Genomic DNA, 23,012 nt, shown 5'->3' with positions numbered 1-23,012 from the left:
CCAATGTTTATTTATTGTTGGACTCTTGAGAAACACCCCAGGCAGATGACCCTTGATGTGCTAAGTCATGGAACCTCCCAGGGGTGTTTTATTTTCTGAGTGTTGTTTAAACATGAATATATAACTTACATTGCCACCCCTGCTTTACCTCCAGTCCCTTCATAGGAACTGAATATTGTCAGTACTCATTCTGTCTGAGCTCCTTCATTCACGTCCTGTACAATACCTCTCCTACAAGGTGGCTTTACTTGTGGTTGTCGCCTCAGTGCGAAGCGTGAGCGAACTGCAAGCTTTGGCAGTCGAGGGAAGCTTAATGCCGGTACCTTTTAGAAAGAGTTATTCTCAGGACACACCCCCGTTTCGTCCCAAAGATTGTCAGTGAGTCCATTGACTTTCTGTCTTTTTAATAAAGCCACAGTCGTCAGCGGCAAGGGTGCTACACACATTTAATGTTATGTACTACATTAACCATACATACTCCATTAGTTAAGCCATACAATTGTTTGTTGTGTTTGCACAGCCACACAATGATAATCCTATTTCAAAAGTTAGGCCTGCTAGATGGATTGTTAAATACAGCCAGATGTGTAATGCCAAAGCCAAACGCACATTGCACACACTACATAGAATATATTCCACTTATCAAAAAGGAACCATGATGGCCTTCCTAGGTGACCACGTGTTCGCCTTTCCCCACTTTATTAAGCATTACTGTTGTGAAATTCAGGCCTGACAAGAAGCACAAGTCGACCAAACTGCACCGAACACACTTCCACGCATCTCCCCTTTGCTCGCAAGCCACCACTTCAGGTGGTCCATGCACAGCATGTGATCTACAGCAGCACATGCTGCACATGCCTGTAGCAAGCCTTCAACAGCTCGTAGTGATGTAGGTTCACATGACCCTGTCGACCTCCCGGATATGAGCTCACTGTAACATGTTTGATCTCTTTAATGCCTGTGTGCTGCTTTCATATCTACTCTTTCTCCAGTTCACAGATCTAATAATGCTACGTATTCCCACATATGCACTTTGCTGCAGCCGAAGATTTCATTTGCTCTGTAAATAAATAAATGGCTATTCTCAGGGTTTACAAAGATAACAGCTGAATGCCAAGCCATGAAGTCTACTAACTACCGGTTGCTGAAGGCCCTTGGTTGATCCCTGACAAATTGTGCTCATCCTAATCTCAGAAAGTTTAGTAGCTCAAAAGGTAATAACACTAATTTGACAATTTGTTAGTACAGTGCCGACTTTTCTTACTGTTTTTTTTTGTTTTGTTTTTTTGCATTTTCTTAAATCGGTTAGTATCCAGCTTTTCTTATAAACAAGCGGCTCAGGCTGCCTTTGCATGTTAATCCTCATAGGTGGGTGACAAATTCGAAGCACCCCCTGTCTCCATATATGCAAAATATTATAACCAAAGTGATGAATGTATTATTATATTTTTTATAACTTCTCACGAAACACAGTACAGGTGTGTCCGGAAACCCATAGAACATTTCGGGCTACTCCATTAAGTTCAAATGTGATCTAACGTGCACACAAATATGAAAATATACTCGTTGTTTCGAGTATTTTCCAAGAGCACTAGTTATCCATTGCATTGTGTGCTTCACTTTGGTGATTCTACAAACAAACTCAACAGTGGACTGGAGAAAGCTGAGGCGATGGTGACACAGAACTGCATCCCTGCATCCCTGCATCCTTGCATCCCTGCATCCTTGCATCCCTGCATCCCTGCATCCCTGCATCCTTGCTCTCATGGTCTAAATGCCAAACCTCAGAGATGGAGAAGTGAAGGAAAAGATGCACACCCCTGCCAAACGTATGCCTAAACAGATGCTAAGATGCAAGGCAAGGCTCAGAACAGGAATGGCATGTTTGACCACAACACAACTCTGGAACTCATCGGCGAGCAGAAGAGTGCGCACGCAGGCCTTGAATAGTTATGCTGATGCAAATGGGAACCTTTCTTGCAGCGTTACATCAGTGTCTCCTCTGCCAGTAAAGACGCCGTGCCAGACGCAGTGCACCTGTTTCCAAACTCAAAGAATAGGACAAAGAGGAAATAAAGAGATAACAAAGAATTGAGTAGAAACTCCCAAGTTATTCCTGTAATCTCTTAAAAGGGATCTGGGCTGTGACATCTTTCGGTCGCCAAGCAATCATTATTTTCCTATAGTTTAATCCGTAGACAGCTATGAGCCGAATCAGACCTGTGCTTTTTTTGTTTTTTTCACCTGAATGGCTGCTTGAGAGGATGCATGGGCCAAGGAACTTATCATTTTAGCATCTATAAAGATATACTTGAATGTATTAGAGCTGTATAGCTCACTGTCCTCATCACCACCACACATTCCCTTTGCTGCAGGACAGGCTGCATCTCTGATTAATTGTCTCATAATCCGCTCATTGGTACTGATCACTTTGACCATTACTTCACTGTGTGTACCAACATATTTGCTTGTAAGTTTCTGGAGTATGGAGATTTTCAAGCACGTTGTGTATTCATATTTGATGAAAGGATACTGTGTATGATTGCATTCTGTAATCCGCATATCGATCTGCACATACTCTTCATCATTTTAATTTAAGTGTGTATTAATAGATCTGTTCTTCCTTTTGAGGTTTTGCAGACATCTATCTTCCAGCCTCTTAGGACCTGTAACTGTTCTACTTAATTTCTTTGAAGAACCGGGATATAGTAAATTGATTCAGGGAGTGGGCATATGTTTTAAGCTTTGTTTACATGTGATTTACATTAGTCACCTAAGACTGTACACGTGTCTTAATGTTACAGTGGCTACAGCCTGATGTATTTAAAGAAAGCTTTGTGATGCGTCTGCCAAAAGTAGCCTTTGTTGACAACTTAACATTTAACTGGATAGAGGAAAAAAGATCAATAACATGTTTGAAACAGTTAAACCTCTTGTGCGGAGTGTTGAACTCTTTCCCTGCCTCTTCCTGCATATCGATCCTGCTTATGTTTTGTAGTTTAAGTGGGGCTATAATCCCAGCCCTCTTCAGTTACTTTAGACACACACACCCTGGAGTGCATTTCAATGCGAACCGGTGCATTACAAGCCACGCATAACATAATGTGAGCCATAGACTCAGCATATCCAGTTGTGCCCTCTCTAGTGGTTCACCATTGGAAACAAAAATCCTGCACCTTTTTGTAAACTATGGGTTTTGTGTGCCAGTATTGTTCTCAGCTGGACTATTCTTGAGCTGTACTCTCATAGTATTCAAGGTGTAAAGGCAGAGGGGGCCTTACAGCACCCTGCATGTTTCTGTTACTCGTCATTTCCAGAGAGATGGGAAACAGAAATGTCAGCGGTAGAACATTGGCTTGACACCTAGAACCAAAGTGCAAACTGCAACGGGTGTAGAAAGCGTATATGAAATACGAAGCATACAAGGAGTTTTAATATTACGGTAGAAATTCTATTTCTTCACTGACTTGCAATTTAGTATTCTGGTTATTAAGACCTGGTTAGTCTGTAATGGATCACTGTTTACTCCTTACAGTAACAAGCATTTGCAATGCAGTGGGTCTTACGTTTTCTCGAATTAGAGCTATTAGTGTTGTAAATTTCTAACTGGACTTTTCCTGCCCCATAAATTGAAAATGAAAAGTAAAATAGTTGCCATAAGCAAGCCGATTCAAAATGCCATGGCAGCCGTGAGCTTGAAGTAGAAACACAAAAGGAAAACAAGTTTCCTTGCAGTCAGGCGTATCGGCAAAAGCACAATTATCCATGTAACGGGATCGGTGGCCAAGGCGGTAGCATAACTGCCCCAAGGAGGGACAAACTTAAATCATTTGCCAATGATGATAAAGGATTTTTGAAAGGCAAGTTCACGAACGAGTGATAGTGATGGGCGTGTAGTGGGCGTGGTTAAAAGCTCTCACATAGATTACAACAGGCCAGAGCTCTTGCACGCTCGACCTAAAAACAGGCTCATACCTAACTATTCCAGAGTGGATGTGGAACGTTACTCTGTTTTTTTTGTCTTTGAGGGGAGTGGCTAATTTACAATAGGTAAGTGCAATACAGCTGGTCATAAATGATTCAGGTTTTCACCACAGTGATATATGTCTGATATCATTTGAGCTACGAGAAAAAGTGTTTTGCCAACATACCTTTTTTCCTTTGATTTAATGGCAAAATAACAGTGTGATATAATCAACAGCACGCACCTATTTAGGTATAGATTTAAGCCTGAATAACAAAATTATTAAAATATTGGAAGAGACTTAACTATAGAGTTGACTAATCAGCTTATCCTCACCTTAGTTACAGAAAAATAATTGAATCTATGACCTTATGGTAGCAGTTTGTTATACTTATCTATCACATTCCAGATCTTTGCATTCAGCATGAGTTTTTGCTTGCAACACCTTGAATTGTAGGCTGTTGTGAGGGTAGGTGAATTGAATACAGTCCGCAGTTTATTGCTAACCTAGAACCTTTGGCCTTGCTTTTAGTGGATAGGCTGCTTGTTCTCAATGTTATACAATGCGATTTCACTTCAGAGTCTCGCTGGTCCCTCCCAACCTGGTACCTCACCCAGTGTTGAGTTGCTCCTGAATGCTGCTGTCTCCCAGGTACTGGAAATAATATCTTGAGATTGACTTGAAAAACACATTCATCCTGGGCTTTTCATAGGATGATCATTGTCAAAGTGTATTTGCATACTTGCTAATTTACTGTGATCTCGAATACCTCATCTGTAAGAAAGACAATAATCTTTTGGGAGTAGGCACTCGAAAACCTCTTATCCATACTATTATGTTAATTCACCATTTGACCCCACTCCTGCTACATACCTTAAAGTGTCCTCAGTGCTCCACAAATGTTCAGTTTTCAGGATGCACTTGCATTCCTCCATAATCAATGCTTTGAATAAGTCGGTACTCTAGAGCTCTGAGAAGCTGAACTATTATTTTAGAGTTATTTTTCATGGCGTTGAAAAGACGTGCATCCTAGGCTGCACCTTTTAATGTCAATATACTCTGCTTTTTGGAAGTCCACCAAAGTTGCCTCTCTTTTCAGCAAGAGACGTTTTAAATATGGAATATGGCACTGCTGATGGGAGAGTCACTCGGAGTGAAACCATAACCACATACAGTCTGCCGCCCCATTTACCAGGCTGTTGGGTGCCCTGCAGTGATGGCAGCCATTTGTTTCAGTAGTTACATGCTTTTTTACCTAAACACCCAGTGAATAGAGATTATAAGAAGGAACTCCACTATTCATCCCTCTAAAGTATTCCACTGTGGCTACATAAAGTGGTGTGTCTTACTGAAAGCTATTGATCCTTCAGTGGTGCAGCTTCCGTCACTGAAACTAAATTACATTTTTGGAGGAGAGGGGCAAATGCCAGTCTTTTCAGTTATGATCAGTGATTTCCCTTTAGCTTGTTGAAACGACCACACACCTCTTATTCCTTTGTTGCTGCCTTTCCTGCGCTGACTTGTGCATCCAGAGAGCAACCAGAGCTCTCTGACTGCACATGTCCAAGTTAGATGCACATTGTGAACTGGATCACAGCTCCCTGGTCAGTCCTGTGAATTCATTTACCATTGAGCCGTGAAAGTGGAGCAAAAGGACACGAGGAGCAGGGTGTAGTGGTTGGCATAAGGCCTGCCTCTGTCTAGAGTTGCACAGTAGTTGAGAAAGCGTGGGTGGGAACACTACCCAGGGCAGTTGTCGGTGACTTAAGCTATTTGCAAGCATTTCTCACATCCCCTTTAGTGTGTTCAGAGGATCAAGATACACTTTATGAAGAATACAAGTTTAAATTTAGCAGACACTTTGTGTGACCACGCTTTAAGACTACCCCCAAAATAAGATTTATGCTGGTACTAAAGAACAAGGATGTTGTGCTTCATTTCGGTATCTGCGCAGTATTGTAGAGCAAGCGTTTACTTGGATAGAACCATTTCAAGTCGCTGTCTCATTTTAAGGATCTGAATAACATTTGGGGGCAGATGTAGCAAAGGATTTTACCCATTCTGTGTCTATGGGAAAAAGTTTTCGTACATATGGCCCCTGGACCCTCAAGAACCCTTGCTGCAGTAACCAAACAGAATTAGAGGAGATGAGTAGCCCGGCATAAAGTGGATCCAACCATGCATTTGTGGGCAGCTCACACCATTCGCCGACCTGCCCCCTTTCCATTTGGAGGCTGCACCCTCACCCTTTCAGCCCTAGCGGGATACAGACAACATTTTCTCACCCCTGCCTGTTGGGTTTGTGCCTTTTTGACTGTAACCAGTTCTCTTGGTTCAAGAATGATTTGAGTCATCCTTCCAGTTCCGGAGATATTGCAATTTAAATTACCTATTGGGCCATGTGCCTAAAGGCTGTATCCCTTTTACTCTAATGGGTGAGCCAACCACCACAGAGTTACGACCACAACATGCCCTTTTTGAGATACGCACCTCTAAAGTTTGTTACTCCAGGTGATTTGTCGGTGAGTGCCACATCAAGCCCTCCCGCAAAGATAAGTGAGAACTAGGAGATCTGTTGAGTCCTTTATTATTTGAATACAAATCAATTCTCTGGTAATAAAAAATTATTTATTGTATAATGCAAAGTGTGTAAAATCAATGAAAAACAAAATATTCATAGTCCATGAAATGCCGGTGCTTACAGACAAAAATAACATTAATTATGAATCAGGACTACTCCAGCAAATTTGCATTATATTCTGCTTCAAGTGCGCTACTAGATAGCTGGAGACATAAAGCCAGATCCATGAATAGAACATTTGCGTTTGCAAGCTCCTTTGAAACACTTTACAAAGTAGCCTCCTTGTTTATCTGTACTCTAATTGTCTAGTTGTTTTTAAGTACTTACTTTGCACATACATTTTTGCTGCACAAGTGCATAAAATATGTAACGAAAATTCTTTAACATGGTTATAAAGGTACATCCTCTTTTTGCCCCTTAAAAGCTAGATTTGGGACTCCATGGCATCAGCCAGTACCAGCTATCAAAAGTGTATCTTAATAAATTAATGCCACAAGATCTGTGCATTGCTGCCTAAAGAGAGCTCAGTCTACTTTCGAAACTCATAGTTAGAAGCCCTACATTTGCCTAATTTCGCAAAGCTCAAATCTTGGTAATCTGCGCCAAAGCTTTCTTGTCTCACAGTATCCTTAAAAATGCCCTTAAAGACATTGTTATCTTTCATTGAACTTTTTTTCCAGCGACCCACTGCCCATTCGTCCACTAGACCTGAACACCAAATCCTTTGAACCCAAAATAATCATTGGGGATTTTTCTACAAGGGTTTTTTTCAACCCTGTTAGTGGAATCTCAGCCACTTGGTCTCAAACTCAGAGTTGCATTTGCAGCCAGCACCCAATCCCATTGAAACGGAGAGCCAGACCTATCACTGCAAACCTTCTAAATTTTAGTCTTTTTGAGAGGCAGTCGAAAAAGAACTAGTTGTAATATTACAGACCCTACACTAAATTCTAGAACAGTACTTACCAACTGAGTCTTAACAAAACAAACTGTGAACCCAAAACCACAGGCAACTAACATTACTTTTCAAACCTAGAAATATGTTGAGTCCTGACGATCATAAATGTTATCCGAACAGTGCCCCTTACAATAAAATGAGTCATAGGGCTCAATATGATTTCACAACCGTGGGCATAAATGTTATTAAAATGTTTGGGGGTCATAGATGTTACTAATGTTTTCTGGTTTTCTATCTGTAAAATTCTGTCATATTTACTTACCAGTAAAGAAAATCTGATGGTTTTTTATGAATTAGCACTTGAAGTTTTGATCCTGTGTCATGCTGCATCTAAGTTTCTAATCCCTACCACCTCATATAGTAAGACTTGCTTGCTCAACTTAGTTATCCCTGGAGATTTAAGTGCCCTTTGAAAGTAACTTGGTAACCAGTTGGACTGTAATAGTATTGTTGGACTTGGGACGCCAGTGGTAAACAACTGCAATCACATGTAAAACTTCCCAGTATCCACTGTCGGAGGACCACAAGAAAAGGCTTTCTGGAGAATACATATGCTTCCTACCAGAACTGTAGTACTTTTAATGGGTCTGTACTGGCACTTCTAAAAAGTAACCGGGCACTGTAAGAATTCAGTACCTGTGCTGTTTTCCCAGTTCAGTTACACCTTCTAGTAGTTGTATGATTGTTGAAATTATAGTCTTACAGCTGTAGCAGGTTACACAGTTCATTAACGGTCTGCTCCAGCATTTACTTGGGCCTGTAACAAGGGAATGGGACTTTATTGACTATTAAAATATTCCACCCCATGAGCGTGGAAGTTGTATTAAAAAAAAAAAAAAAAAAAAACACAAACCTCCTCACAAAGACACAGGGTTTAACACTCTGAGACTACAAAGCTTCTTAAGATATTGTAACAGGATGTGAAGAATGACCCACAGCCAGGTGCAGAAATATGAAGGCTTTATTATGTGTAAATCAATTCACAAGGGTTTGATGTTAGGCATTCTTGTCGCCCTAGTGAGGTTCTCCCATCTGCTATGGTGGTTTCGTGGATGGCTACCCTCGGGGAAATTAAAAGGGGGAACAGGCCGTAGTGCTCAAGCGATAATAAACTGGGGAATTACGAACACCACACCTTTGTGTAACTCTTGTGTAAGGCCCCACTTGGCTTGTAATGACGAGTGCTTCTTATTAGTGCCCGTTCTTGTGACCATTGACCTTCGGACCACACCGCATTAGCTAGCAATAAAAGGCCACATTATGACATTGGTGGTAAAAACCACCTACCGCCATGGTTACGGCCGTCAAAAGACCGTCACCGCGGCTACCATCTGTCTGCCAGATTACACCACAAGAAAGGCGGAAATCCGGCTGTGGCCATACTGGCGGAGGGTGGTAAGGTGGCGCTGCTACCGTCAGCACTGCCACGCCAGTAGACAGCCGCTTCATGACCTGTAATATGGACTGGCGGTGTTCTGCTGGCGGTAGCAGCGCCCCGTCCTGTTCCCTGATGGAAGACCACCTGGATGAAGGTAAGTTGGGCTTCCGACAGGGGGAGGGGTGTTGTGTGTTTTTTGGTTTGTGTGCATGAATGTGTGAGTGTGTGCATGAATGCGTCTGTGTGTAGTGTTGTTTGCATGGGTGTATGCATGTGTGTGAATGCGTGTAAGAATGGAAATGTCAATGCGTGTCTGCTTGTCAGTGTGAATGTGTACGGATGTGTGCGAGCATGACTGGATGTAGGAATGCGTGTATGGCAGTGTGAGTGAGTGGGTGTATGCGTGGTGCGTGGTGCGTGTTTGCGGGTGTGTGCGTGTATGTGGAGTGGGAGATCGGAAGGGGGTGGAGTGTTTGTGGGGGGATGTTGGGGCCTCTGGGGAGTGTTGGGGGGGGGGGGGGGGGTGAGCCTCCTACCGCCATGATACGAAAACCATGGCGGTAGGCTGGCTCAAAATGCCGCCGGTGGTACCATTGCCTCTGTTGGGCTGGAGATTGACATCTCCGGCACGGCAGCTGCTACCGCCATGGCGGTCTGAGTGGAGAAGTCATGGGTTGGCTGCACCCAACCCGCCATTCTCATAATGTGACGGTATGTACCGCCAGCCTGTTGGCGGTACTGCCGCCACATAACCACTCACCGCCAGGATTATAATGACCCCCAAAGTGTCTTGCTGTTGACCCTCACCCGTTTGCCCCCCTCAGCATCTTAGTGTTTCATGGTGCAGCCTCGTAAATATAAAGATTCTTCACCAAATCCAAAGACCCTCACAGTCCAATTAAATAACGCCATGCCACACTCCACCACAGAGAGGTGTGGAAGCTCTCCCTCGTTACTTGCCTAAGGCCGCGACTCAGTTCCAGAGCCACTGCGGCCTCGCCCACATCACCTTTCCCGTCTTGCTCTTAGCTCCTGGATCCTCGTCTGGGTGGTCTTTCCTTCTCTCTCTGTGCTGCTCACCCTTCTCCTGCGTCTCTGCCTCTGGGTTTTGCCTCAGGCGGGGGACTGCTTTCTCGGCTGCCAAACCGGCTCCGTCAGCATCCGCGAGTCCTCTGGCGGTGTCGGCAGATTCCTGTCACGACTCTCTCCTCCGTCTCTGTTCTCCATTGCTTCGGCATGTGCGCCATCCCTCGGCTCCACAAGCTTCATATCATGATTGGAGCAGCCTGGGGCCGTGGCATCACGAACCTCTACACACACTAACCAGCATTCTCTTAGTGTCCCCGGAGTCCCCCGAGAGACAGGTTCCCTACCCGTCTCACCTTCCTTGCCACAGCTATCATAGCTCTGACAGTGCATATCTAGCAGTTGTTGCGGCTCACATGGCCACTGCAGTTAACTTTAAAAAAAAGGGTGATAGCTTAGATGTGAAAGTGAGCAGCAGTCAACCCCTCATTCTCCTTCCTCTCTGCCAAACTCCTTTTCTTGGTTCAGTAGAGCTGAGGCAGGCACAGGCGCTGAGGAGAATTCCACCTTCCACCTTCCACAGCTACATTGATGATGTGAACAACATAAGGCGGGTGGGGTACGTGCTCTCCCCCCAGGCTCTGCTTCTCTATCATTCCATTGTGTGATTCACATATCTCGTGGGAATGCAGGGTAGAAGGAAAGATGAAGGTTGTAAATCGAGGCATAGAAGTATTTACAGCAGCAGGCCCACATCAGTGTATTTAGTCCACTGTTTCTCAATTGACTTCCGTAGAAGCTGTCAACATTCCAAGGTTCTAATAAAGCTCACGTTTTCATTTCTTATTACTGCTCTGATAATAAATGTGTAATTCTATGTCCGGACTGGAGGCGAGGATTATGCTCACTTTCTTCCATTATTAGTATTCCAACAGCTTCAACTTTAAACAAATAAAGTTCCTTTCCCATGATCCCCAGGGAAAAGGACTACACAAACAAACAACCAGTGAACACACAAAGTCCAGTGCATCATTTCCACAAAGTAGCACCCTCTTTCTTTTCTGCTTCCAAGCCAATAAGTAGCAGCCTTCTTTCCAAGATCGATTCTAACATTGCGTATGCTTTCATTGCTTTGTTTTTTCTAAGTAAGCGGCAGCTTTGTTATTTAAGCCGCGGTTGCACAACCGATATCATTGCTCCAGTCGCAGTAATAATTATAAGCCTCGGTGGCCACGCAAGTGCAGTGGGGCCGGGCACCGGGGCAAAGAACAGAAATGCTTGCGGCTGGTTATTTCCACGCGTGCTTTTCACTGAATGGTACAAGCTCTTCCCCTCTTCTGGCTGCCCCCATTTCCCTGGATCCACATACCTGCTTTTGACAGTGCTCTTGACACCACTGGGGTTTTCCCCGAAAATACAGTGCGTATGGCCTGCGAGCTATGTAATCCCCTTTGTGCCGTGAGGCCCAGGTATATCTTGACCTAAATGGGTGAGGAGTATTTGGAAGAAGAGACCATTCAGGTTCTCCTTATAGACAATCATATTTTGCAATGCCGTGGATGCTTCCATCCAACAGACTGTGGCGGCGGCCATTCGCCTGTTAGACTCCTGCCCCTTGGAACTGGCCTATAGATGCCCAGTGCCACTTAATTTCTAGGACGAGACTCATCTTGTGTTTGATCTACCCCCTCCGCGGCAGCCAACGCCCTAACACAAAAGCAAAGAGCTCATAGATTTAGGGGCTTTTCACCGCCTTAAGAAGTTTCTTCTTTCCTGACCAGAACCATCCAGGAAGGATGACCCCGCAGTTCCCCATGATGGGGCCCTCATCTCCCCAGACCCTGATGAGGGTGAGTCTCCGAGATAGGTCTCTCCTGCCCTTGAGGTCTAACCCCGGGAGGTCCCAAAACTTCAAGAGCCGCCTCTGGACATGCTGGAGCCGGAGGACATGATCCAACCTCGCTCATGAGAAAGGGCCCCTGCAGATATGATAGCCCGCTATGTGGCGAGCCTCCTGAGAAAACCTTTAGATAAAGTGTGCGGTTATCTTATGGCTGAGTGTCTCCGCCCATTCCTTCCGTGGAAGGTTGCCCTCACTCTGGAATCGGACACCAGGATGGCTACCTTCTTACAGAAACAGATCAGAGACGCAAAGAAGGGGATTGATAGGTCCTGGCACTCCTGCCAGGACAAGGTTCTAGATGAAAGTGGGCCACTCACTAAAATACTGGACCTGGCAGAAGAGGCCAAAACCCCAGTGAACCCTATTTCACCAGAAGTCCTATCGGAATGGGCCCAGCAAGCAGTTATTTTTCTAGGTAATGCAAACTGTGCCCTTTCCACGAGTGGAGATGCTCTTTCCTACTGAAGGTAGATCCCAAACTGGGGGATCTAGCGACCACTGAGTCAGGGCCCACGGCAGCGGGAGGCCTCTTTAGGGAGCCCTTCATTAAAGAGTTAGGTAAATTTGTCGCCACCTTTACCTTTCTCGATAAGGCGCAGACTTCAATCAAGATTTTCCACCCCAAAATTTGAATCGGGCCGGCTATGGAAAGGGGCGCTCGGCCGGCCACTTCTACATCCAAGAAGCGCCAGGAAGTCGCAGGACTAGCCCTGTCAGGGCAAATTCTTCCAGACCATGCGAGCATTCTTCGGACACCAGGCCAGAGGTGCTTCTAGGGCTCAATTCGAAGCCCAAACAGGTAAGTGTCTCCAGTTCTTCCTGAGTAGCTGTGGTAGGCAGGTTAGCACTCTTCAGTCACAATTGGGAAAAATGTTCCTCTTACTCTTGGGTGTTACAGACCATCAGGGATTTTCACATAGAGTTCTACGGAAATCCAGTGCAACCTTCCCCTCCATGCTCACTGTCTTTTTTTTCTCTTGAGAAGGTGGCCTAGATAGACCAGGAGGTCGAGGACCTTCTAAGGAAGGCTCTTCTTCACCCTCGGTGTTTCATCTACAACATCTTCCTGGTGGAAAAACGAGATGGCGACCAGGGACCTGTTTTCAACCTCAGGGAGTTCAATGGTTGGCTCATCTATCGACACTTCAAGACTGAGGGAATTCATCTCTTGCGCGATCTGCTGAAGCCCAGTGGCTGGATGGTTTGTTTTGACCTTCAGGACCCCTACCGGACGGTTCAAATTTTTCCACCCCACTGCAGATTCCTGCAGTTCAGGTGGGGAGGGCAGGTCTATGAAATGAAGACGTTGCCCTTTGGCCTGTCGTCCAACCCTTGGTGTTTTACCAAGGTCCTCATACCGGTGGTGGAACACCTCTGGGTGCAGGGTTTTCGTCTTATTTATTTGAATGACATCCTACTTATCGATCAATGCCCTCACCACCTAACGTGGCAACTTCAGACAACCGTGCAACTTTTGGAGAGTCTGGGATCTATAATCAAAGCCCGGAAATCTCTCCTTGCCCCAGCAAGACAAACTACCTCTTGTAGTTCGTCATCGACTCAGTAGAAAAGACCTGAGTCTGCCATCCCACAAGGTCTCGAAGATCTGCAGGGAGCTCAAGAGAACGTTGTCCAGGAAGTCAACATCTCTATGATAGATTGCCCGGGTAGTGGGGTTACTCTCTTCCTCCAGCCAGGCAATTTTCCCAGGTCCTCTTCACCACAGGGCACTGCAGCGCCTAAAGGCTTCCCATCTCGGCAGAGGTCTCCAATATTCAGAGCAAGTTCCTCTCACGGAGGACGTAATAGAGGAGATAAATTGGTGGCTGGCACTTATGGAGGCCTAGAATGGATGGGCCATCTTCGGCTCTGACCCAGGCTTAGTGATTGAGTCAGATGCCAGCAAACCCAGCTGGACCACTCGCTGCGGAGACTCCTTTACAGGCTGAAAGTGGTCAGCAAAGAAACAGTGTCTACATATCAATTGTCTGGAACTCATGTAGGGGTCCTTTGCGATGAAATGCTGGGCCAAAAACAGAGCCCAATGCAATGTTCTCCTGAAAATGTCCAACCTCTCTGCGGTGCGTTACATCAACCACTTAGGGGGCGCCAAATCGAAAGCTTTGGCAGATTTGGCCAAGAATCTCTGGGATATCTGCTTGGCATACGCAGTCTCAGTCACTGTGGAGTATCTACCCGGAATGTCCAACACAATAGCAGATTGGTGTTCCTAACAGTGGTCCAATTCAAGACTATTGCGGTTGAAACCATCTGTCTTCAAAAGGCTGGAGGCTCGGTGGGGGCCTTACTCAGTCAACCTGTTTGGATCCTGCTTCGATCATCAGGTCCAGAGGTAGTTCAGCTGGAGCCTGACCCCTTAGCAATGGTGACCAACGCCTTCCTGCAGGATTGGTCGAAAGAGAGGGATTATGCATTTCCTCCCTTCGCAGTGATCATGCGGGTGACAGCCCAGGTCTGTCGGTAGGGGGCCCGAGTAGTCCTGATCACTCCTTGCTGGTGGTCTCAAGTTTGGTTTCCAGTTCTTCTGGAACTTTCTTGGGATTCTTCAATCCTTCTACCCCAAGTTCCAGATCTCCTTCAAGATCCCTGGGGCAACAATCACCCATTAATGATCCAAGGGTGGACGCCTTTGTAAGCCTGGAGGATTTCAGGCAACGTTGGACAGTCCCAGGCCTTTCGCTTGAGGGTGAACGGATGCTAGCAGCAGCTTGGGCAGAGAGTACCAACAAATGGTTCAGATCGGCATTGTTGAGATGGGTACATTGGTGTCTTCAAAATGACCAAGATCCCTTGGGGTAAAAAGTGGTCCCCATTGTGAATTTCTTAGCCTCCTTGGCTTCACAAGGTCTAGCTTTTAGAACAATCAACTAGTATACAGCGTTCGAAGAATCTACTCAACCATTCGCTATGGCGAATCATTTTTTTATCAAGGTCAGCTATTTTTCGCACCTACTCCTCCCTTCAGGCAAGTTGACAAAGAATAAATGTTCTGTTCAGTCAGAAAGTAAAAAAGATGCCATTAAATCATGTTCTTGTTACATTTGCTCTGTGTTCAGAGACAGAGGTCAAAAGTCACTTTTTTTTTCTTCCATTCTGACTGCAGAGTTCCAGGATTGTCTAAGGTGACATGTCTGACCTGCTGTAAAAACTGTGAAATTAAAGGCTAGGTGGGTTTTTCCTATAACACAACATTTAAATAACTAAGTCAACTGTACCAACGTTTCAAAACACATTTCAGTAGCTATGAAAGGCCATTTTTTTGTTCTTCCGTGTGATGAAAAAATATTTTAATAGAATAAAAACAAATATGAACACTTTACTTGGTGATGTGCAAATGATAAATCTGTTTCCCGAAACCCAGTTTTCACAGATTCTTAATACACTACATAGGTTTATCAGTAAAACTGCAAGTTAGTGGGAAGGTTTATGGACATTTCTTGGAAATGTACTGTCTGTAATTGAGTGTGCTACCACATCATGCTTTAATAAAATATTTATTGAAAGTGAGTATTTAAACATAAATTGAGAAATACTTATGCTCTGAAGGCAATGCTATTAGTAAACCAAGGCATGTCACAGATCGTGTATACTCTACATATGGGCTAGATTCTTATTATACATGGAGCAACCATCTAGAGCCAGATTTACAGTGTTTTGGTACAGGGCAGCACAGCAAGCCTTCTAAATATATTTCTCCCCGTTGCATCACTTCTACGCCACCCCTTGAGTGGCATAGAGTTTTGACGCATTCCCAGGTTTACAAAACCCTGTAAATCTGGGAATGCATCAAAATCCATGGGTGTTGCGTGGGAATGCATCAGAAATATGGACGTATCGGCGGAGCATGCCGCTTGTAAATCTGGGCCTTAGTCTATTTAACAAAACAAATGTTTTATTGTACAGCAGAAATGCTGAGCATACATATTTGAAGGTGCACTCACATGTGAGGAAAAGGCGACTCTGTAAAAAAATAAATATATATTTGCCTAGGATCACACAAATTGAGACCCGTTTACGGGTCAAGTACATTATAGTTAGGCTGAATAGATTATTCAAGTTACTCGACCTGCAGGTCTAGTAACAATTTTATGATTTTTTTCGAGGCCTGGTATAAGTCTGTGATCTCCGCAGGACACCTGCCGGTGGGGGGCTCCCCTGGTGGGGAACATCCATTGGTGTGCAAGCTCATGAGAGGGATTCGGCTGGCTCTTCCCCCTGAACCCAGATATTCAGTTCTTTGGGATGTCAATGATGTACATAACATTTTCCGCTCCTGGCAGAGAAATGAGTTTCCCTCCCGAAAGGAATTGTCAGCAAAACAGGCAATGCTTTTGTGTCTACTTTTATGTCGCTGAGTGCCGGACATTCACGCCTTGAATATTACAGGCAGAGTTTTCACTCCACAAGAGGTGACCTTCCACATCACCAGATGCATGAAGACAAATTCCAGAGTAGTTTCCTACCCAGCCTTCGACAAGTTGCTGAAGTTGTGTGTAGTGTGCAGCATCAAAGCTTACAAGACTATGACAAACTAATTCCGCCCTCTGAGAGAATGGCAACTCTTGATTTCTATCAGGAAGCTTTATAGAGCAGTTTCACCCCCGGCCATCGCTAGATGGGTTTGCTGGGTCATGCAAGAAGCAGGTATTTACACTTGATTGCTTGGTGCTCATTCAGTGAGAGGCTTCCAAGGCTTTCGGCCTGGGCGCTATCTTGGAGGATATCATTAACGCAGCAGATTGGTCCTCAGATTCCATGTTCAAGAGGTTTTATTTTAAACCGGTTGTAGACATGCCTCTCTGGTTGTGGATAAGCTTTGAACGAGTAGAATCCTTGCCTCCGGTCCTGACATAGAACAAAAACCTTCCCAGTAAACATGAAGGAAAGTTTCAGTTCTATTAAGGACACAGAGGCGAGGATTATTCCCACCCACAGGTTTTTGTAAGCTGATCTCCTATCCCATACGTTACTTTTTCCTTCACGGTTAAGCTGAAGGACAGACGTAAGGAAAGGTATCTTCTCTTACTCTTTGTGGTTGTACAAAATGTGTTTTTGAGGATTATGCCATGAGAGATTGTTTTTTCTTTCTAAGGGCAGTTACAAACAGTTGTTCTCTTCTTTAAAGTCAGAAGGATGTTTAGGAGAGGACCTAGTTTTTTATGCTTCTTTTATCTTTGTCTTTTCTTTCTAGCCTCAGAAGTAACTAAAAGGGAATAAACTTAGGAAAACGACTGCCTTTTTTGTCGCACTCAGGAAAGAGGACGTTACGTTGTGGAAATTATGCATTATACTGGACTCTGTGTGTTCACTGGTTGTTTGTTTGTGTGGACCTTTTCCCCTGGGGATCATGAGAAAAGAAGTTTAGTTGATTAAAGTTGAAGCTGCTGGGATGCTAATAAAGGAAGGAAGCGAGCATAATCCTTGCCTCCGTGTCCTTAACAGAATTGAATTTTTCTTTCATGTTTACTAGGAAATTTTTCATATCACAGTTCTTTCTTGTTTCATAATTTTTTATATATTCTGTTAGATGACATTCCAGACCTTTTTGATAATGTCCTGTTTTCATATCCTAAGTAGTAAGTAAATAAATGACAATAATAGTGTGACTCCTGTGAATGTGTAAAGTCTTCATTGTCTCTCCATTTGACTCCTGAAACACAGTGTTTGAACAACACAACTCCCCAAGATGGGTGGAGCCGTGAGTGCCGGAGAGGATAATGACGAATTGATTGATAACCTGAAAGATGCCCAATACATTCGCACAGAACTTGTGGAGCAAGCCTTCCGAGCCATTGACCGAGCAGACTACTACCTGGAGGAGTATAAAGACAATGCCTACAAGGATTTGGCTTGGAAGCATGGGAACATCCACCTGTCGGCTCCATGTATTTACTCGGAGGTGATGGAAGCACTGGATCTTCAGCCAGGACTCTCATTTTTGAACCTGGGCAGTGGCACTGGGTATCTGAGCACTATGGTGGGACTCATTTTAGGTAAGTCCTTCTTGGTTAATCATGCAAAAGAAGCAGTAAGTTATCCACTACAATGTATGCTTGGTGATTTACACTCTGGCACGCAAATTTACATTGTTTTCTAACTTTTTGCATTTAAAGTTTATTATGTAAGCAATCACTTGTATAAGCCTTGAAAAGTATTTGAATTAAGTTTTGCATGCAATTTGTTTTATAATTCCTAGCCTCTGAGTGTATACCCTACAGACTCAAATACTACATATTTCTGACCTAGTAGTAACCCATATGGAAGAAGTATTTTTAGCAACTTTTTTCAAGTGTTCAGTTTCAGGAAAAGGCCACATAATTTAATTTGCAAACTCAAGCAAACGTTAATGGGAAGGAAGAGATGGACACAGTAGTTGAGTATAGAAGATGCACTCAAATAATCCAAGGAGCGCACATTCAATATATAAACGACCAGCATAATTTCCTTATAATGTACCATAGATGCTAGAATGTTGTGCAGAAGATGACTTGTCACAAAGGTGAGGTTGATGCTCAACTTCTAGTGTGTTGGCTAAGCCTTCAGTTTTTTTAATGATCCCTGTTCGTATAAGTTTTGAATTACTAAGACATTTTTCAGTGTTTTGTAATTATTATCATTAACCATAGCTGATGGCTTTTCTAGCCCGTATTTTCCATACTTTCACTCACCACTGAGACGGGTGGAGTGGACTAGTGTTTCCATAAGCATACTATAGTGAGTCTAGCAGACAGTAAATGCTGTGCGGTCAGCTTCCTCAAAAATATCAACGCGTTTGTGCTGTTCTCACCTAGATCTCGAACCACAGGATATTGTGGTAAAGTGGAGATCTAGCCCTGTGATGGTCTTAATGTGCAGTAGGATTTATTTCCAATATGATTGAACATGGGTGCAAGACTGTGGTGCCACGTGCTGGCGAACTGCATCCATTCCAGCACTGGTCCAAGAAACCAAACATCACCTTCAGTGAAAACAGAGTGAAGTATAACCTGATCAACATTCTGTAGACGTTTTGAGTGGAAATTTACAACTTTTTAGCCCTAGATCGTACATTGTACCAGGTGTCCTCCTAAATTTCTGTGTTTTATTGGTCTACCAATTAGACAAGTTATGTTTCTGACTTGGTGGCCAAAGACCTATGTAGTAATACAGACCCGAGATTCCTTTCTTTAGTTGCTTTTTAAAAAAAACACTCATTCTAACTGAGTCACGTCTCTGGTTACTACTTCTTTGTACATTTCATGTTTGCTCGGTGTAACAGTTGGGGTAAATAGTAGTCCTCGGCACAGGCAGTTTCTCTGCTGAGTATTTCACCATTTGTACAAAAATCTCTCATCAAGGGTGGGTTTTAGGAGTTACATCTGCAAAACCATATCTTCCGTACCATGTCTGGAGTTGGGGTTGTGGAGTAGTGGTGTCAGGGGAGAAAGTAACAATGTAGCATTATTTTTTTTGACTATACAGTTCTAATATTCTAGTGAGAGGGACGTGGGTCCAGCTTACTTGAGTATTGAATGCCAGGATTTGGTCATCCGTGTTTGTGGGACAGCCGTATGATGTAATGCAATGAAATGGAATAGCAGTTTTGTTCTATGAGCACCCATGATTTTGTAAAAGGATGGTGATTCCAGCCTAGAGCTAGTCGTGACTGGAATGCTTAGATCAAGAGTTTGGTTTTAGGAAAACCTTACCCTTTGTATTTGGATTATAATGAGCATTTAGAACACACAGTAGAAGGTTCATTTTAGCTCATGTGATCCTACCCAGCCACAAGATTTCAGGTTTGTACCACCTGTACCGGTCTTTGTTTAGAACATTGACAAGAGGAAAATGTTATTGTCAAACCTTTTACCAAACTAGACCAATATCCACCTGAGTATTTTATGGGGCATGCCAATCAGCATAGCCCATTGTCTTACATGGGGTTCCTTTTTTTTTTTTTTACAATGGTTTAGCAGGGCTGAAATCCACATTTCCTGTGATTTGTAGCTGTTTATTTTGAAACCAGAGACATCTGAAAAGCAAGACAATTCATCTAGGTGTCTCAGGAAACAAAGTCTATCATCAGGGAATGGTAGAAGTTTCTGCTACGCTGTTCTATGATGCATTTTATTTAGGAATTACTAGTAGTGGTTTTTAACAAAGGGCTCTATTGACAGTATGAAAAGCAATCTGAATTATGAGCACCACAGCCTCCTGAAGAAAGAATCATTGTGGTAAATTTGCCATTTACTTTGATTTTTGCAGGTTAAAGAGGTGTGCGGTACAAAACTGCTCAAAATGTATGCCTTCGTGTTTGTACTAGTTCTTTTTTTTTTTTTTTTTTTTCAATTATTTTGACAATCCACTCTTATCAGATGCATTTTACAGGTCAAGCCAGAGAAGGGCTGTTTGTTTCTTTTTACTTTCAACTGATTCAGTAAAGTCAATCCCAGTCCTGTGTGTAGCATGGTGATTTCTAATAAAGCCTCCTTCGTATACTGATGTAAGTATGGGCTGTTTTGAATCAAAGTGAGAGAAGAGGAGAAGGATGAAGAACTTTGTAACTATAGGCTAGTACAAGGGCCAGGCTGTTGTCTTTGTTATGCTTCAGTATTAGCAAGATTGTGGATTCCATCATGGTCCTAGTGACGAAGTCCAAGGTTAGAAAGTAATTATGGACTTTAGAGAGGGGGCCTGCAAGTTGCTCTGTGAACTAATGTAGAACACTGGAGAAACCATCAAGATCATGAATATTATGTTATGAACTTTTAATGGCTATTCAAAACTCTTCAGTCACGATAGACTCTTCTAGTGGTGCCAAGTGTAGCAAAACATCTAAGTTTTGAGAGCAGAAAGAGTACTGAATAGTAAGTGTGAAAAGCTGCTGCAGTACCTTAATTATCATTCTGTTGGTTTTCGTTGTTTGGAGAACTGCAGCTCTGTGATTTCTTGTCTATAGGTTGTAAGTCAAGATAATGTGATCCTTTCTCTTGATGTTTCTGATTGGTGTACAACATTTTTCTGGCTGGATCATTCATCAGAGGTAGTTCGTCCCTTAGTTTCCCAAGTTCTCTCTGTCTTAAGTGAGTCAGTTTCTTTATGTTGTGTGTCTAACCATTTTAGACCAGTATTCAAGGTCTGTGTTTTATTGTTAAGTGAGTATTGTATGTGTGATATATTAAGTCTAGCTTGACCACTGCTTTTGCTGCATCCTAGCTGGTATCCCAACTAATGTTTTATTATCGTTTCCCCAGAAGAAGTGTTCCAGCGTTTCTTGACAGAGGCTTGTGTCTCTAAAAGCAATTTCTTTAATGACCCAGTGTTTGGTGAGGGGATTGACGAGCAGTTGTATGTCTAAGTTCGGACTACTGTGTGGTCTCATAATACTTGAGAACCTTTAGAAATAGAATAAATGGTGCTGTAGAGCTGCTTGTTCAAAAGAAACATTACCAATGTATCCTGTGTGTGAAAGGTGTAGCCTAGTCCTTATGTTTATCCCTCAATATATCTAACAAGTCTATGTTGAAAGCGCCTTGTGTTACAAATTGATCCCTTTTTCGGTTGTCACCTCCAGTTTTGCATTTTTTTGTTGTTGTTGCGGGTAGGTGGGGGGCAGAAGGGAATCTCACCTGCTTGTAATCTTGAACTCTAATCTTGGGACTCTGACATCCAGTGCCCATGTATGTTTTCGTATCCTAAATCATGTCAAAATTGGCTTAAGACAGATTGGCATATTGAACTTCCCTAAAGGGCCATAGTATATGGTGCAGAAATACATCCATGGCACGGAAAGTTAAATACCACTTGTGAACTGCAGCACCTATTGTGTCATATACTCTAGTGGCAGTGTAAACATGGCTTCAGACCTAACCTGTGTAGCCTGCCAGAAGCTGCCTGAACCCTGCTGTCCTTCCCTGTCAAATCACCCTTTTGACTGGTAGGAAAACCTGCTGGATGCTAATTTGCAATAGATCTCAAGCAACTGCCCAGCCTGTATTTGGTCTGAATTTTCATGGAAGAGGTGTGAGAACTGCTCCCTGAGCAGAAACAATGGCCTAGGAGTGGGGAGGTGTTTTCTCCCTCTTTCGGGAAGACCAGCTGAGGTGGGCGGAGGAACCTAATTAACTTCAAAGGGGCCTGCCCTGTCACAAGCAAATGATAGGTGGCACTTGGAAAGTGTCTTTGTCCCCATAATCAGGCTGGTCCAAACCCAGTTACCCCCAGAACTGGTTTTGAGTGACCACTGTGTAGGCGCACCGGCTCTGCACAAGAGGTGAAGGGTTTTTCCATCTTGAATTTTGAGGGTCTGGAGCACTGTGGGATTATTTGCAGTAGTGCAAACAGGAGCTGCTTTAAAAGTCAGTAAGGATGTCCATGGGAGATTTTACCCAATTGGTTATGTAGTGCCTCAGTCATCCTCACCTACTAGCTGGTGCCAGGCATAATTGTGACACCTCAAAGCACCTCCTCAGAACACTTGTTGAAACTGCAGATCAGAAGAGGACTAGACCTGCTGCCTGTGACCTGAGAGGACCCATGAAGGACTGGGCCTGCTTCCTCCTATACCCATGCAAAGAAGTGGATTCCAAGGATCATTTGGTGTACCCCTCCTGTGTAGCTACAGGGATACAGGCTCCTAGAGCCCTTTTCCCTAAAGTGCTTAGCTGATCAGTGGCAACTAGACCTGGACTGGGCCCTGGTGTTGGTCTTCACCTGAAAGTCTGAGTCTCTGTGTGCCTCCCCAGAGGTCCTGGGACTTTAGAAGTGTACTCCTGTGTGTTTTTTGGCACCAGGGGAAAGTTTGGAAATTTTATTTTGAGCTTCAGGGGATCCACCATAAAAGTGTCCAACCAGCAGTTCCATGAAATTGAATTTAAACTTTCTCCAGGTCAAGTCTCCCACCATCTCCAAAAAGGACTATGGGCCTGATTACGACCTTGGCGAGGGGATTACTCCATCCTAAATGTGACGGATATCCTGCCCACCATATTACAAGTTCAGTTGTATCCTATGAAACTTGTAACACGGCAGTCGCGATGTCTGTCACATTTGGGACAAAGTAATCCCCTCCGCCGAGGTCGTAATCTGGCCCTATGTTCCATTATGCATTGGTAATAAGAAAAATTTCAGCAAGAAATCGCCAAATCTCTCCAAGTTCTCTTGCATCTCCGAGGAGAAGGTTAGTTTGAGTAGGACCAGAA

General features: G+C 43.7%; 1 protein-coding gene across 3 annotated transcripts in view; it reads left to right on the top strand.

Moving 5' to 3' along the window:
* The window catches only part of PCMTD2 (protein-L-isoaspartate (D-aspartate) O-methyltransferase domain containing 2), a 115,880-nt gene that overhangs the window by 34,550 nt on the left and 58,318 nt on the right, over positions 1-23,012 (top strand). For 2 of the 3 annotated variants that reach the window (XM_069243212.1, XM_069243213.1), the window contains one exon: positions 17,494-17,825. In XM_069243212.1, coding sequence (XP_069099313.1) covers positions 17,519-17,825 — 307 coding nt within the window. In that variant the 5' untranslated portion in view covers positions 17,494-17,518. Of the gene's footprint in view, positions 1-992; positions 1,215-17,493; positions 17,826-23,012 lie in introns of those variants that run through there. The other variant, XM_069243214.1, reaches the window with a different exon arrangement.

This window comes from Pleurodeles waltl, chromosome 7, assembly GCF_031143425.1.
Source record: "Pleurodeles waltl isolate 20211129_DDA chromosome 7, aPleWal1.hap1.20221129, whole genome shotgun sequence".
Taxonomy (NCBI): Eukaryota; Metazoa; Chordata; class Amphibia; order Caudata; family Salamandridae; genus Pleurodeles; species Pleurodeles waltl.
This window is presented reverse-complemented; position numbering and strand designations above follow the sequence as displayed.